Below are 18,173 nucleotides of genomic sequence, written 5' to 3' on the forward strand. Positions count from 1 at the left end.
TGTTTTTCCCAGTTTTGCTCTTTTCTCTCTAAGGTGTCTGATGAATATCCTCTAGAGGTGTTCTCGGTATTGTATGCCCTTTACCACTGGATATACACAGAACCTTGTGAATATTGATAAAGTAACAATTATCAAGTATACGTTTGATGGTTTATGAATGAACATTGCGCTAAAGACCAACTTTTTTAACTACTGTGATATCAACATCCTTGTTTTAACTAAACATATCCAAGCCTGCAGCCAAAGTTTTTCAAATCTCAAAAGTGTTATCTACACTCTTCTTTAAAGCAGCAATACAGAGTTTTGTTCCAAAACGAGTATGCTAACTACCTAAAAGGCATGCAAAACCTTGCAAACACCACCAACAGCCCAGCTGACACTGATAGAAGCTTGCCAACACACTAACTGGTGTCTTTTGGCAGTTGAGCTGGCAATGTCATGGCTGTGAAAGCTTTTCTTCCATGTTTACAGGGTGTACCAGCCCGTTACACAGAACTACATAGGACATATCCTGGATGGCTAGTGGGGAAGACACAGGTGTTTATCTGTCCTTCACATGACCATATGCTATCAAAATGAATTTGAGGATGTTACCAAAACTAGTTGCCTATAAAACCATATCTCAAAAAGTGTCAAATTGTTGCATAGTGTTACTTTAAGTAATGGAATTATATTGGTGAAATCAGAGAAAACATTTTAAAGAAATTGTAGCTTTTAGCATCATATTTGACTAAAGTCAACAGTGATATTAATTAACAAAAATCGGTGCACAGAAATTACCCCAGAGCTGTTATGGTATAAATATTTATTTTATTTATTTAACAAGAATTTACAGTAGATTATGTGACAAAACAGTATGAAATTTGAAAGAATGTTAAATCATATTGATGATTCACCTGAAACATGTTTTCAAATGTCAACTGTAACGAATGGATTAAGATGAAATCAAAAGATAATTTCCCACTCTCGATAAGTACATTGATTTCAGCAACAGCTTGACCCAAATAAATATCAACAGAAACGTGTTATGTCTGATGTGCCCAAATAAATATCAGTGCTTACACTGCAACAGTTCTATTTACATGTGAAAATATGCCTTGGGCCTCTGAACAAGATCAAAACAAATAGGCCTGTATGGTTTAAAAGGCCTCAACACAAGAATCTCATCTTTTTTGTTTCCTGTCCTATTCTGGCCACTAGCTTTACCTCTTAAATACAGTTCAGTGCATATTCTTCATAGTGTGCATGGATAGTTTTCACATCTTTTCCACATGGCACACAATACCAACCAGAAAAGGGTTGGCTAGTTAAAGAAATTAAAGGAAGATGAGACCAATGGATTGTGAGAATTGTAGGATATGGAGGGCATGGAAGAGATACAACACTAAACCCTGGAGGATCTAGTAACAGCCTATCAGGTCAAACTCATCTTTACTGTGGTCCTTTGGCAATTACTACTGAGGGGACACACTGGGTTCCTACTTATGGGACCTGTCCTGGCGGGGCTGTGGATCTTCAGGGTCCACGTCTGGGCTGAGGATATCGGCCATTACAAAGGAGTCTTCGGAGCGCGTGCTGACGCGCAGGGGGGCCAGCCGACGGATCTGGCTGGGCGTCCAGGGTAGGCGTCGCTGAGCTCGCTGGGAAGCCACCACCGTCCCATCCGTCTCGGGCTGGTTCAGCCACGGTGGGGCGTGCATCGGAGGGGGCGTGTCCATCTCCGGCATAAAGGCGGGGTTCTCAATCCCAGCTAGAGAGCACAGAAATGTTAAAAAAGTTGGTCTAGTCTTTTATTGATAGTCCATTCATGTGTAATATTTTCACATTAAGTATTTTTTTTCAATACAGAATTACAGACATAGATGGTCCTCTTCATTATCTATTTTAAAAGTCCTAAATTGCTGCATGAATCTCATGTAACATGAGTTTTGCAGGCTAAGAGTTGCCTTGCACATGCTTTTTCAACTGACTCCATGTTTGTGTGATATTTATTTGTGATGCCCTCAGCCAGTGAGAACTCACTGTTTCACAGTTTGGGTGCTTTCGTATGTGTCTGTGGCGGGGGATTGTACCTCCAACAGTGTAGGGTGTCCTGAAGGAGTATCCTCCTGCAGTAGCCCCCTCGCCTCCAGAGGCACTGTCCGAGGCTGAGGCTGAGGCTGAGAACTCAAAATCTGCTCCACCGAAAAAAAAGAGAGATGGTGACTTGAAAGAGTGACAAGCATGATCGCTAGTTGGCTAACAAACTATAAACAGAAGATCAGTCTCACCTTCATCGCCATATGGATGGCTTCTGCTTCTATCTGTGGGCTTGCCATTGGCCATCTGCAAAGAGATCACATTCCTGTAACTTGTGTGGTATAGACACAAAAAAAAATTAAATACATTTGATTTAAAGGATTTTACAAAAGACCAGGGAGATTCAAGATATATTTGAAATTCTTTGTTCTTCACACAATGGCTCTTTGGATTCTTACCAGTAGCAGACAAGTAAAAGACAAGGAAGTTCTTTGGGTGACCTCTGACCTTTTGTTGTCGCTCCTTCTGAGGGTGCTTGGTGATGACCTTGCCAGGTGCGACGCCCATCTTGGTGGACTTGAAGGACTCCAGGCGACTCCTCATGGTCCTCTGGAAGATCTCCTGCACTTCATCCTCACTCTGGTTAATGCTGAAGTTGCTCCTGCTGTACTTGTGACGGTGCTGATTGGACCACAGAAAGAGGCAGAGAGTAAAGAGTCGTTTCACTCTTGCGTGTCAGTATTTGCAGACTGCTGGCATTATTATTTTTTAAATTTGGGTCAAAATAATAATTAATAACATAGAGAAGAGTGAAATATATGTGTGTGTCTATACGTGTGAGAGAGTCTGTGTGTGTGTGTTTGTGTGTGTGTGTGTGTGTTTTGTTGTCCATACATGTTTCCTGCTCCTGTACAGATGCTCCTGCAGCAGGTGATGGGCGTCCACACCGCCCCTCATGCCCTGTAGGTCCTGCTCGTGCATGTCCAGAGACACAGATGGCACAGGGTCCCGCCTGACAGAGCCAGAAGCAAACCTCAGACACACACACAGACGACTGCCATCTACCTCAGATTCCTTTGTGAATTAACATATTAAATATTACAACATTTAACATCACATGGACTAAAACATTCAAATAAAATATAGAAATTAAAAAAAGTAAAAAAAAAAAACCATAGCATTCATTGGGGATGGTTATGTGGGCTGGATGTCTGATTTATTGATCAACAGCATAGGCTTGCCCTGTTCAATAGCGGATGGCCCTGTCAGTCAGTAGTTCATATGTTTCTGCTGTTGTAGCCTGACATTTGCGCTTTGTCCCGCGTGTTCATGTCATGCCAGTTGATGTCATCCTTCATGTCATTAACTTTTAGTGCAGTATGGAGTAGTTTAGAGTGATAACACTCCTATCAGGGTACCATCAAAGACAGGGCTCTCCAATAAGCCATGCAGTAGTGCATTCTTCTACTCACATGAAGGAAATCACCGGCACGTGATCTGTCCCGCTGTGCTCTGTGTCCACCATGATGTCTGGCATCATGTCCTCGACGTCTGTGCCAAACTTTTTCTTGAAGTCCACCTGGACATCATCCTCTTTCTTCAGGAAGGCCAGAGAGCCCCTGCGTTCACCCTGTGACCAGCAGAGAGAGCTGTTACCAATTAGCTTACAGTTGTGTGACAAAAGCTGTCACTGTGGTTGAGTGTGAGTGTATGCTCGGACTGCAATACGATGAGCTACTTGGTGACGCAGTCAGAGTGCATGGATATGAACCCAGAGGCCTGTGTTAAAGGCTAGGGGAGGTTATCGCTCTCCCTTTGCTACAAACCGACTTATTTTCAATAACGTTAAAAACACTAGACTAGATATCTCTGTTCTCAATTATGTAACAAAGTTTGTCAAGTTTGTGAAGCAGGTTGGTTCGCAGAAATCAAGCTAGGCCTGTGAAAAGCATCTTAAGAACAATACCTACTGCAAATATAGAATATAAAGAGTACGTAATGTTAAAAATGAAGAAGATTAGCTCCACAAAATTATTTTAATCTCATCTCTGTATTATTTCACCTCTGTGATATAGTTCATGGCATCCTCCAGGTTGAGCTTGTGGAAAATGCCAAAGAGTTGGTCTTTGGACTTCCTAGGTTTGGGCTTCATCAGTAACCAGCTGATGTAGTTCCTCTCAAAGCGTTTCCACCTGATGGAGAGAACACGTTCTAACAACTTGATTTTTTTCCTCTTCATGCTGCATTTCATTACATTACAAATGCAAACTTTGGACAGCTGTAGGAAACCCCTCAACATGATATTTTTGTTCTGTTTCTTTGACAAGCTTACCCTCTGGTCCACCATTTGTCTCCGATTCGTCCACAGATGTCTTCAACTGCACACAGGATGTGATCAAAAGCCTAGGAATTCACACAGAATGTGAGTAAGGAAGGATACTAGCCTACCAAATAATCTCCTGATCTCAGAACAGCATACATGACTCTTTGTGTCATGCTCTAATCTAGACATCAGATAGTGTATGATATTAATCTGGAGTTTCCTTGTTTGTACTTGAAATTTCAAAGATATTATCTAGCTCTTTCTCTGAGGGCATTATGGCATTTAGCATCTGATTTCTCTCGATTTTTAGCAATTGTGATTCCTTGTGTTTCTTTGTGTTGTGGATCTCACTCTGTACATCCATATGCACGTTTTCTTATCCTATATATGAGATGTATGGTACATCGTATAGACTCACCCTGTTGTTAACTTTCTCCACCAACTTGATTTCTGTCTCTGCCGCCCTCTTCACCTTCAACCACTGCACCAGGGGCTTCATGGTGACTCCCTAAGCAACAGGAGACAATTACACTCATCAATCAGAGAAACGACTCACACACGCATGCCGACTTGGTGAGGGACTCACAACAGGGACTCACAACAGGTGTTTATTTTCAATTTGCAGTGTTATCACAATGTTATCAGTGCAAATATTAGGTTTGATTCTGTGACCTTGATATTGTCATGCGTCTTTTACTGAGTGGCAGAAATCAGTGTGTCGGGAGTTCCGGTCGTCGTGAACATGGAGTAGACGCATTTACTTCACGCTCCCACCTACTTTATAAATGTATATAATTTAGCCCCTTTTTCCTACCCTACGAATACTCACTTACAACTTTTAACCCCTAATAATCGTTCCTGTGAGAAGATGGCCACGAAAAACAGCAGAAATAAAGAAAGAAAGGAAGACACTACTGCCAAGGATAGCGTAGCTGCTGGCCGTTCTGATATGGACACCATAGCCGCCATGTTAGAAGAACATAGAGCGGCCCTTTCGACTGAATTCAGATCTGCTTTCTCAACCCTCGAGACCAAACTAGACACGATGCAATCAAAAGTAGATGACCAGGACATTCGTTTGCTATCTCTTGAGGCCAATGCCAATGCGGTCAGCGATAGCATTAGGGAATTGGTAACTAGCTGCTCAGCCCTAGCCAACGACAATGCTAAGCTACAGGCAAAGGTGGTGGATTTGGAGGGACGTAGCAGAAGGAATAACATACGTATCATTGGCCTACCTGAGTCAGTCGAGGGCTCACGTCCCACAGAATTCTTTGCTGGGCTACTGGTGGAGGTGTTGGGGGAAAATGTCCTGCCTTCAACACCAGATTTAGACCGTGCTCATCGTGCCCTCACCGCTAAGCCAAAACCAGAGGATAAACCCCGATCAGTTGTCATTTGCTTTCACAAGTTCCAAGTTCGTGATCGAGTGATACGTGAATCCCGCAAGATGAGAGGTAAACTCCAGTATCGTGGCAATCCAATTCATATTTTTGAGGATTACAGTCCGGATGTTTTGAATCAGCGATCTGAATACCGAGATGTCATGAAGGATCTCTACAACCTTGGCCTCAAACCTACTCTGCACTACCCAGCTAAGCTGTTTGTCACGCTTGATAAAGGCAAGAAACGGCTATTCTCTCCCCAAGAGGCTCAAGAGCTTGTGTCTTCGTTAAAACGTCCACGGCCGAACGAGTAGATGGACAGCATGGATACAGAGATTTCAACAGCCATACCACATCACAGACTTTAGGCGACGAGATCCAACGTGTGCTGTCAACCATACGATCTGTGAGTTTCTGACTAGACGTGAGTTAAAGTGGACAGCAGTTTTTTTTATGTAGCTTGCTATGCTAACTGTCTACTAAGCTTAACGTCATGCCTGTACCTTGGCTGCTTACATTTTCCTTTCTGATGTTATCGCTAATGGTTCTTTAGAAGTGAATGATATTATGGTGAACGATATTTTGTGTGGTTATAGCCATCAGCATATATGTTGTCACTTTAAAAAATAGGCTAAAACTTTTTTTTTCTTTTTTTTTTCTACCTACTATTATTAGCCTCCTGAGGCATTGGCTTTACCGTAACACTATCTGAAGGGGTAGCGTCTAAAATGTGTAGTGTGTTAACAAAGAGTTTATTGTAACATTATTGTTTTGTTGTTACTGTTATAAAGTAGGAAGGGGCAGACCTATAGCCTGGTGGGTTGCGAGTTCGAGACATGAGAGCCCACGAGATGCCATGCAGCAGCAGGAGCTACCTCGGTGGTAGTCTCCAGGCTATGGGGGGGAGGGGGGTGGGTTATGGGTTTCATTTTCATTTTATTTTTATTTGCCAGCTGATATATATATCTTTAGTTTTTCTCTTGACAGTGTATATTTACTTTGCTTTACAAAACTAGATAATAGCACATCATAATTCTACAACTCAGGTGCATGGAAGTGGCTATAAGTTTGTCAGTTGGAATGTGAGGGGTCTTGGTCATGTTATGAAACGTGCTAAAGTATTTGCATATCTGAAATCCTTGTCTGCAGACATAATGTTTCTGCAGGAAACACACATTAAACATACCACCAAAGGTAAACTTAAGGTCAGTTGGGTAGACCAACAGTATGAAGCAAATTTTACTACTAAAGCTAGGGGGGTGGCGATCCTAATTAGAAAAAATGTCCCTTTCATTAAGTCCTCTACAATTAATGACCCCAATGGTAGGTTTCTAGTAGTGACTGGAACCCTAAACTCTGTGCCAATAACACTTGTCAACCTTTATGCACCTAATTTTGACGACCCAGACTTCTTTCAGAAGGTCTTTAATTTGATTCCAGACATCTCCAGTACTAATATTATACTAGGGGGGGACTTTAACTGCGTGTTAGACCCTCTTCTGGATAAACAGTTTTCCAAATCCCTTCAAAAATCAAACTCCTGTATTCGCCTAAATACTTTGGCTGACAATCTCAACCTAGTTGACATATGGAGGCTTAAGCATCCAACAGTGAGGGACTATTCTTTCTTCTCTCCAGTTCATAAGTCATACTCCCGTATTGATTATTTTTTACTGGACTCAAAACTGTTATCGACTGTGGAAACTGTAACATACCAACCTATTGTAATATCAGATCATGCTCCATTGTCCATGGTACTTAAAATAGGGGTAGGTAGAGCTGGACGCAATCATTGGCGCTTTGACCCCACACTATTAGCAGACGAACAGTTTACTAACCACCTTCAAGAACAGATTTCTCACTTTATCACAGAGAATGACACTGGTGACGTCAATGACTCCATCCTGTGGGAAACACTGAAGGCTGTCATCAGGGGCCATGTCATAGCTTATGTCTCCAGTAAAAGGAAAATTGAAGGCAGTAGACTAAAAGCTATAGAACGTGACCTATCTCTTCAAGAAGATTCATATAAGAATAATCCCAATGACGCCACTCTAGAGACAATCACCAACTTAAAATATGAATATAATACTATACTTTCTCAAAGAGTTGGCTCACTACTTGCTAAAACACAACAAAAATATTTTGAATTGGGTGACAAGCCTCACAGACTTCTTGCAAGACAGCTGCGACATTCACAGGCTACACGCGCCATTCACAAAATAAGAGACAAACAGGGTAACCTCACAACTGATCCAGTCAAAATAAACAAGGCCTTTGCATCATTTTATGAGGACCTGTACCAGTCTAAAGTCAAATCCACGGATCCACAGATAATGAATCACTTTTTAGAGAACAGCCAGCTCCCTACACTAGACGAAACAGCAGCTAAGGCAATGGATGCCGTCATAACGTTGGAGGAGATTGTAACAGCTATTTCTCAATTCCCTAACAACAAAGCCGGTGGCCCGGATGGGTTTACCATTGAATTTTTTAAGAGATACTCATCTAGACTCGCCCCTTTGCTTTTGCGCATGTTCACCCATGCTAAGGAAACTTCAGTACTACCCCCCACACTTTACAATGCAAACATTGCTTTGATCCTCAAAAAAGACAGGGATCCGTTGGATATGTCATCATATCGTCCAATATCTCTTCTCCAGATGGAGACAAAAATACTCAGCAAAGTGTTGGCCAATAGAATGTGTAAATACATAGCCAGCTTAATAGACCCGGACCAGACTGGCTTTGTCCCGGGTAGACATATATATTTCAACCTACGTCGTCTTTTCAACATCATTTACCAGAAACAAAAGGATGAGTCTGTGGTTATCGCATTGGATGCCGAGAAGGCTTTTGATTACATTGAATGGAGGTACATGTTGACTGCCCTGAAATACTTTGGCTTTGGCCTAGAGTTTATTAAATGGATTGAGATCATCTATGCTCAACCTAAAGCTTCAATTCTCACTAACGGTGACATCTCACAACCATTCCATCTCCATAGGGGTGTTCGTCAGGGATGCTCTTGTTCACCCTATCTATTTAATCTAGCCATTGAGGCTCTAGCTAGTCAAATTAGGTTGAACAGGGACATTGCTCCAATTAAAATTCACAATATAGAGAATAAGATATCCCTATTTGCGGACGACATCACACTATTTATGTCACACCCCAAATCATCCATTCCACCTTTACTACAGCTAATTGATACTTTTAGCAGTTTTTCTGGCTATAAAATCAACTGGGGAAAAAGTGAACTTATGCCTATATCAGACAAAGTAGACCTAAACTTTCTACGCACCACTCCTTTTAAAATGACAAGAGACCAATTCAGAACTTGGGTATCATTGCAACAAGGGAGCATGGGAAACTCCTCAGCAGCAACTGGGATTCTAAAATACAACAGTTAAATCAGAATATCCAATTTTGGAACACTCTGCCCATTTCTATGGTGGGTCGCATTAACGCCATAAAAATGGTTGTCCTCCCTAGATTTCTATACATCTTCCAAAATATCCCTGTCTTCATTCCCCTCTATTATTTTAAAAAGCTGGACACTATCATATCTGCCTTTATATGGAACAATAAAAAAGCCAGAATATCCAAAAAACACCTAGGGAAGTGTAGGGCAGAAGGTGGTTTTGGGTTGCCAAACTTTAAGCTATACTATTGGGGCGCTAATCTGAATGCGCTACTACACTGGCAAAATGGTATGCCAACAGTCAGTAGTCAAGGGGCGTGCCCTCATGGCTCCAGATAGAAATATCCGCATGTGGTGCCACCTCCCTCCCAGCACTTCTTAATAACCCGGCGAAACAAAAACACCTCCCTATATAAACAACCCTGTTATCCTTCACTCCTTAAGAATCTGGAAACAAATTCAATCTTTTCTTGATTTACCCAAAGTCTACATAGACAGTCCAATTTGTCACAACCATGCTTTCACACCTGCTTTGATGGATCCAGCCTTTTCCAGATGGAAAGCCAAAAATATTGTCTTTGTAAGGGATCTGTACTCTGAAGGTAACCTAATGTCATTTCAACACCTACAACAGACATATGATTTACCGTCTGCACACTTCTTCAGGTTCCTCCAGATTAGGGATTACATCAAGACTCATATACCACACTACGAGCACATGCCCAAACACAACACACTGGACAGTCTTCGACGCCTTACACCAGGTAGCAGAGGCACAGTTTCCTTTTTATATGATATGCTAAGGGCCCATGAAGTGGTGCCCACTGACAAGTTGAAAAACTATTGGGAGCAGGAACTTAACATGGAAATTTCAATAACTGTTTGGGAGGGAATTATGGATAGAATTCACAGCAGCTCTATCAACTCTAGGCATTCTCTAATTCAATTTAAGGTAGTTCACAGACTCCATTTTTCGAAAGCCAGGCTCCATGACATATACCCCAACATTTCTCCTTTATGCGATAAATGTAAACAACAAACTGGTACTCTTACACATCAGTTTTGGTCTTGTTCTAAGCTAACTTCTTTCTGGTCTCTTATATTTGACTACATTTCAAAGGCTTTCCATAAAACTATTACACCAGACCCACTCCTTGCCATCTTTGGTTCAGTGGTGTATGATCCCAACATTACAAGCTATGAAGGGCAAGCCATTTCCCTCTGTACTCTGTTGGCCAGGCGCCTCATTTTGCAACAGTGGAAGTCAGACGCTGGCCCCCTATTCCAACAGTGGCTTAGGGAGTTGGGCAATATATTGCATATGGAAAGACTCCGCTATACGATCACCAACAAAGATAGACACTTCCGAAAAACATGGCAACCTCTGCTAGACAAATGGGCAGCCGCCAGCGAGAAAAAACAGGCCCAATGAGCAACTTCTAGCACTTGAGTTCACAACTTTTCTCTTCTTTTCCTGAACTAGTCTTGTGCATAATGTTATCTGTCAAGATTCAATCTACCCCCATATGCTGGCCTTTATTTCTTTATTTTGTATTATTTAAAAATATTTGTTAAATTTTTTTTGATTGTGTTTTCTTTTATTTATTTATTTTTATTTTCCTGAGGGTGGGGGGGTGGGGCTTTTGTTGTTTATGTTGTTGTAAAATATCAGAAAATATGAAGGATACCTTTGTAATCTTATTCTGTACAACCCCAATGTACCCTTCATTCAATAAATATATATAAAAAAAAAAAGAAATCAGTGTGTCCACAGAATGCAGGTGATATGGCAGGTGTAAAAGATGCCCAAGATGCGGATCACACGTGTCCCCTGACTTGCCTGACTTGTCTTCTCTAGTAAGGGCAGGGCAATGTGAAGCCTCACCTGTAAGATCACAGTGAAGTAGATGACTATGAGTGTGGTGCTGATCATGAGGTTCTTCTCGGTGATCTTTTTGTCATCCAGCATCACTGCCAGCCCGTAGGCCACCGCCCCTCGCAGTCCCCCGTAGGACATGACCACCTGATCAATGAGCTCAATGGGCACCAGACGGTTCTTATTCAAGATCCACGTCAGGACGAAGACACCTGTGGAAAAAACACAGGTCACACATGGTCAAACACAGATGCACAGATGCATGTAAAACACGCACACGCACACTCACACTCACACTCACACTCACACACACTCTTTTGGGCATACCCATGCTGATTTTGCTCACCGATGAATCTGTATAAGAGGACAAAGAAGAGTGTGAGCAGGATGAAGCCTGTGTTCCAGACCCAGATGGCTTTATCGATGGCCGTAACACCGAGGAAGACGAAGATCATGGTCTCAGAGCCGTTGGCAAACACCTTCATCACGTAGCGCACCGTGGTCACAGACCTTTCGTCCATGTTGGCATTGATGTACTTCTGGCAGCACACCCCACAGAACGTTATCCTGTCATCACATGATTCAGTCATCAGTCACTATAGCTTTGAAGCCTCTAAAACTGCTAGGCGCTAGATATGTGATCACTGACCAAAGGCCAGTTATTTATCACAGAAAAGATAATTGCTCATTACAATTTACTTTGTTTGTAACGTGTGTGTTTTCATGTGTGAGTATAGTTTGTGTTTGTATGTCTGCTTTGTGTGTGTGACTGTGTGTGTGTGTGTGTCTGTGTGTCTGTGTGTCTGTCTGTCTGTGTCTGTCTGCATAGGCGGAGATCCCGGGGGGGACGGGGGGGGGAGGGGGCGTGTCCCCCCTAACAGTCATTGTAAATACAATTCTACCCGGACATGTCCTCTTTTCGAGAGGAGGGAGGAATTCCAAAATCGGCCGAGGATTTTGCCTTGCCGGACATTTGTGTTCCTCTGTGTATTTTAAAAACGAGTTATTACGTCCCTGCATGTGAAAAAGATGGCAAAACTTCGTCTCGGGGGGAGGGGGCGGGGTCATCCGCATGTGAAAAAGATGGCAAAACTTCGGCACGGGGGGAGGGGGCGGGGTCATCTGCATGTGAAAAAGATGGCCAAACTCCGTCACGGGGGGAGGGGGTGGGGTCATCCTGTGTCCCCCCCCCCCCCAGGAATTACTCTCTGAAATGTTACCATGTATTGTCCCCCCCTACAACGAAACCGGATCTCCGCCCCTGTCTGTGTCTGTCTGTCTGTCTGTCTGTCTGTCTGTCTGTCTGTCTGTCTGTCTGTGTGTGTGTGTGTGTGTGTGTGTGTGTGTGTGTGTGTGTGTGTGTGTGTGTGTTGTACTTATGGGTGTTGACAAGTGAAGGCGGATGTTGCCCTTACGACAGGATAGCTGAGAGGGATAGCATCTCTGCGGTCAAGTAGGACAGGTAGCCAAGTACAAAGATGAAGCCGGCCTCGATAATCTGGATGTTCTTGGTATATCTGGTGATCAGTGATAGCAGGACGGCAAACAACACGCCCACCAGCGCCCCTCCGAAAGCCACCACGAAAAACGAGACTGTAGGGATTGGAACAGAGAAGGGATAAGAGAGTGACGAATTAGGAAGATCGGAGACATTTTTTAAATGTCTGTGATTTAAACACTGTACTATGAGACTGTTTCATGACATTACAACAGCAACAGAGAAGGTAAACGTAAGACTCTTCTATTCTTACTTATGCCTCTGATGATTTCCACAGCGTCAATGTTTGGCCCTCCCAGTGACACAAAAGAATCAAAAACGTTGTAAAGCACCTAAGAAAAAAAATTCAGATTCACAGAATTCATATCACTTAATGCAGATCATGATCGGTATATATGCTCACCAAATTTCAAAAGATCAAATGTGAACTATGTAAATCTTCCACCCACAGATGAACTTTATATATTTATGTTATAATATTTTAATTATTGTGGATAAACGTGTAAATGTATCCACTCTGTCCATTCTGTAAGTAGGTATGATGAAGCTAGGGAAAACGAACCACGGTGACACCGTCGTTGAGGAGTGACTCCCCGAAGACCAGGATGAAGAGAACCTCGTTGACATGCACCTCCTCAAACACAGCAATCACAGCCACTGGGTCCACAGCAGAAATCAGACTTCCAAAGAGCAGAAACTGCAGCAAACCTATGTCGAGGTTACCTGCAGAACAAAGGTCATGACCTCTCACCTCAGAGCGCTGCTATGGTTAATCTTCTACTTAAATGTTCTACTACATTCTGGGGGGGTGATGATCATTGATCATGGATGATCATCATTGTGATCATTATCAATTTACCAGTGTGGTTGTCCCTGGGAATTAAAAAAACCCTTGACCTTTGAACTTCTTGGCCACTCACCCATAGCACCTCCTTCGTAGCAGCCCCACAGGGAGAGTCCCACGGCGCCGGCGTTCCAGCACGTTCCAATGACGGCGTAGATGAGGATGGCGCCCATGTTGCTGAAGAAGAGCTTGTTGGGCATGAAGTAGCCAGCGTCCAGGATGATCTGGGGCAGCAGGTAGAAGAAGAAGACGGTGGGCGTCAGGGTGAAGGTCTGGGCCTTGTCCGCTCCCCACACGATGCCCCCGAGGACAAAGCCGATGAGGATGAGCAGGCCGCTCTCGGGAATTACGCTGGTCACATGATGGTTCAGCTCAAGCACTGCAGGTAAGAGACAGAGGGAGAGAGAGAGGGAATCACAGTCAGTTCATTTAAACCAACAAGGATTCACACTTTCTCTTTCTGCTTTCTGCTGGTGTATTATTATTTGTATTATTATTTGTATGATTATTTTCTACTCCACATATGCTACGTCACAGTGGAAATGTAATGCCAAGGAGACCCAGAGGTTGTCTAACAACCTTAGGGTTTGTGGTTAAAAAAATATTTTAATTACCAGTCCTTATGCATCACACTAGCTGTTCTGGACTTCTGGACACTAACTGTGGAAGTGTTTCTAGTGAAATACTGTAATTAAAGTCACATTGATTTTAAATTTTTCATTTCATTTCATTTCAGCGGTGGTCTGTATAAGAATGCTGTTAATTTTTCCATTCTCTTTGCCAAGGTCAAATCAACCGCTTCAGAAGATATCTTGATCTCTTCTTTGAGGTGATATTTTGTTTATTTTGGCTTGTGAATGATTAACGTCAGCTTGTGGAATATAGTTTCAACAGCCTGTGGTAGCGTTAACTTTATATTTTTCCTTTGGTGCATTATTAATCCTTGACGGATTATACAGGTATGGGCTGGGAAAACAAATTGAGCTTTTAAACAAAGAGTCTACAGAAGTCTTGTTTAGAAAAGGCTTACTAAGGTGATTTAAGAGGGTGATGCCCTAAAATGTGGAAATACTTTGCTCTGTAAATATTTTTGTGCACAATCTTTTCAAATGAAATGTCCTGTAGTGAACTCTTTGGGACTTCCAGTTGAGAAAAGACAATAGAGGACAGTAATAAAAAGACTGTCCTCTATTCTGTCCCAACCCTGCATACATTAAATTAAACCTCTAAGAAATGACACATTTGCCTGATGCATGCAGCTGTAATGCAGCTGTAATGTTAAATACATTCAAGAAACCTCAAAGCACAACAAAATGTAGCCTAAGGAGGAACTGACACATCTCAGGCCAGAAACCCAACATCTCAGCCATCTTCTGATGTTACAGGTCAGAAAACGACTTAAACTGCTTTTATCAGTGAAATGTGGTTAGTCGCAGTACTCCTGGAACCGCGTGTAAACCACTGTTACCATGTGTCTGCCACCCATCTTTTCTTTTCGCTGGCTACCAGAACAACCACAGCCTTCACTCGCCGCCTTGTGCTAGTGTCAGCCTTTAGACAATCTCCTTTCTGCCTCTGTTTGACACAAACCCTGTCATTGTCACTTTATTTACATGACATGAGTGGCCAAGGCGATTCATAATGAATGTAGTCAGTTTTCTCACCTGAACAGTGATAACACTGGTGGTCAGGAATTGACCTCAACGTTATGACTCTGAAAGTGCTATGATCATGCCTTACATTCCAGTATATAAAAGTAGTAACATTGCTAAGACCATGGGCTGTTTCCCTAGGTAGCACACATATTGATAGAATCAATATTGCCCATCTACTGATGGTCACACAAAATAAGAGGTAAAATAGCAATTGCTTTTCATAGCTAACTGAACAGAAGCAAAGCAGTGGCACTTGCACTCTATAGGCATGATTGCATAGTATCCATCCAGATACACTAGCAGAAGATTATTAGCCATATTTGTCTCTTTACAATTCTTATTATTTTATTATTATATTAAACCTTTCTCATATTGTCCAAACGATACCCACCCAGCTTAGACATTCCTGCCACAAATATCCACAGCACAATCACATAAGGCTCCTGTACATGGTCCCATTTGAATGAGACTATGGCAACCTCAGAAATGTTCTTGGGCTGATGTGCAGACTCATGGTTCCCAGAATTGTGAAGCACAGCCTCATCCTGTGTGCGTCCAGACGATACTCTGAGCACCCTGGAATCGGTCTCCAGGTGATGCGCGGATCCATGGTGCCTGGTTTCGTTCACCAAGTGCTTACTAGGTGACCCTGAACTCTCCTCCGTGGGCACCTCATGTGTCAAGCTTGTAAGTAACACCAACCCCAACAGGCAGGAGTGGGCAACATGCATGGTGATTCCCAGAAGACAGATTGTGAGATGGACAAGTTTAAGCTTTCGCTTGCCAAACAAATCTTCAGAAGTCTTCAGCTGTCCAACACAGCTCCCCAAAAAAAGTCCCAAAAAAGAAGTCTTCCAGCACCACAAAATACTGCAAGGTTAGTTCTAGTGCTTTTGTCCCAAAACCAGCGCTGTTCTGACTCCAGAACAGACGTGAGATCAGAATTTGCTTCAACCCAGACGTTAGCGTAGTGCAGACCCAGGCAAAGCTCTGACACTGGCTGTGAGATAGTTGCCAGAGGCTGAACAAGATGTCCTAATTGTCCCGGCTCCTCTCCCCGGCTTTCCCCCCTTCTCTCTCTCTCTCTCTCTCTCTCACTCCCTCTTTCTCTGTGTGGTCAGTTAGAAGCACTGATGCGATGAGGGCAGAGGTACTCTGAGGCAGAGACTCAGCCTTTTATACAAAGCATATCTCTTCACAGGGTGGGACAAATGGCCACCCTCCCAGCCCCCTTGTAAAACCTCAGACCTCTTGTCATCTCATGGCACAATCACAGTGATACAGACACCTTTCCAGTTAAGAAAGCTTTATTGAAGACCCTGTTGGTCACCCGTAAGTCTGATAAATGTAAGACTGGGGGTTCGCTGCTCATAACAAGCTGTGCTGGTCAAGTGGTGCATTAAAAAGTCAGCAGTGGATTTTTTGGAACATTGTTGAGGGGACAAATCACAAATTACTGGTCACATTACTGAGCGTTCAATTTCCTAGAAGAGCCAGCAAGCTCCAACTCTTCATAAGCCCTATCATTGAAAAGCCCCATACTGTAATCTGTGTAATTCAATGCCATATTTATGATTCCATATATTGTCATATCATTCAACACACATGGCTATGTTCAAGACAAAGGCCAGGACGGATGGCCGTTGACATTCTCAGCATGCACAGACACGGCTGACCTTGATTATACATTTTTGACTGAGCATTTTTGAAATCATTTAACAGATGCATACTGACACACTTGGACTCTGCGAGAATTCGGCACTGAAGTGTCCCTTAATGATTGACTGGTTCGTTACACAACATCCGTTAAAGGTTTTCCTATGTGGATGAGTGAACAATTCACACTCTCTCACCGCACTAACATTCTGTCGTGGCCCTGGAGAAGATTCCTCAATCGGTCTAAGTTTGGGGATGGTGAAGTCTCCATGTCTCCTAATACTGGGAGTATCTCGATGTCTCCTAATACTGGGAGTATCTCAAGCGGAGAGTGGGAGTGGGAGTGAGTTATCAGACCCTTTCAGTTACTGCCATCCAAACTAATTCTAATAAAATATGTTATTCAGCACTGTGTCATGATCAAAATCAGTGTATTGATGAAGTGTTTGTCTGACTTTTCAAGTCATTATTCTACTAAAAGAGGGTTTGTCATTTGAATTTGTTTTATGGGACATTATAGTTTTTTTAAAATATACTCAACATTCCGTCTGCACAAGAACAGCAGGAAGCCTTTCACCCATTCTTCATCATCCTTACCATGTAGGACTCAGAGAAGAAACAATGATGATGTGGAGACACTGAGACCAAGCCTTCCTTTCACTCACATGTGCCCTGTGGGGATCAATCTCAAAGGGACGCAATAAACATTGAATAATGGACCTATCTGAGGATAAACCAGAGATATGAACCTTAGACATGAAACTCAGGTCATATGCCAGTGTGGGGTGCATCTCTATAACTGGGCACTGAGTACTGAGTGATTCTGGAACATTCCACAGTGAGGCAGCACATGCTAGGTTAATAGAAGAAAAAAGGCTGAGTAACACTAATATGAGTAACTTCAGACATGAGGGGAATTACCAGTGGTCATTGCAGGGTCCACAAAGCACTGACTGGTAAGTGTACTGTGCCCTGTCTCTAGAGCTTCCCTGTCGGTACTCACCTATGCTAGGTGCCAGTGGTCACAAGAATGACAAATGTGAGCTACAATCTCCTCGCAGGTCATATGCAAGGGTGGGGTCCATTTCTTTCACTCGGCTCTGAGTATTTAGATGCTTCTGCGAAGCTCCACAGTGAGGCAGCATATACTAGGTTAATACAAGAGTGACCGCTGAGAAACAAAAACCTCCGATAATAACTCAGATGTGCCCAGGGCCTGCATTCTCTTCAGTCTCCTTATGTCATTCGTCATGAAAGAAGGCCTTATAGGTTCCTGATGATTGTGCTCCGGTGATGCAAGGCACTCAATCAGCAGGGTGTTTTAAGTGGCTGAGAGCTCAGAACTGTGTGAAAAGAATCAGGTACAATGGAGCAATTGATGTTTTAAAAAAAATGATGCAAACTGAGTAATACCCATATCCTGACTTGTGTGAGTGTGTAGGGGGGGGGACTTTTAGTCACACCTAAAACACCTTCTCGTCACCTACAAAAAC

At 42.8% G+C, this 18,173-nt stretch overlaps 1 protein-coding gene across 1 annotated transcript; it reads right to left on the reverse strand.

Moving 5' to 3' along the window:
* Nucleotides 1-586: 586 nt before the first annotated feature.
* LOC105901967 (sodium/hydrogen exchanger 3) lies at nucleotides 587-16,075 on the reverse strand. Its single transcript, XM_042710642.1, has 15 exons — nucleotides 15,416-16,075; nucleotides 13,446-13,748; nucleotides 13,088-13,248; nucleotides 12,779-12,857; nucleotides 12,443-12,620; nucleotides 11,374-11,594; nucleotides 11,037-11,239; nucleotides 4,761-4,850; nucleotides 4,352-4,422; nucleotides 4,082-4,211; nucleotides 3,492-3,649; nucleotides 2,914-3,031; nucleotides 2,271-2,700; nucleotides 2,073-2,174; nucleotides 587-1,750 (listed from the first exon to the last, which is right to left on the reverse strand). The coding sequence occupies exons 1-15, from the start codon at nucleotides 15,753-15,755 to the stop codon at nucleotides 1,479-1,481; spliced, it is 2,856 nt and encodes a 951-aa protein (XP_042566576.1). The 5' UTR covers nucleotides 15,756-16,075; the 3' UTR covers nucleotides 587-1,478.
* Nucleotides 16,076-18,173: the final 2,098 nt, after the last annotated feature.

The sequence above is a fragment of the Clupea harengus genome, chromosome 19 (assembly GCF_900700415.2).
Source record: "Clupea harengus chromosome 19, Ch_v2.0.2, whole genome shotgun sequence".
Taxonomy (NCBI): Eukaryota; Metazoa; Chordata; class Actinopteri; order Clupeiformes; family Clupeidae; genus Clupea; species Clupea harengus.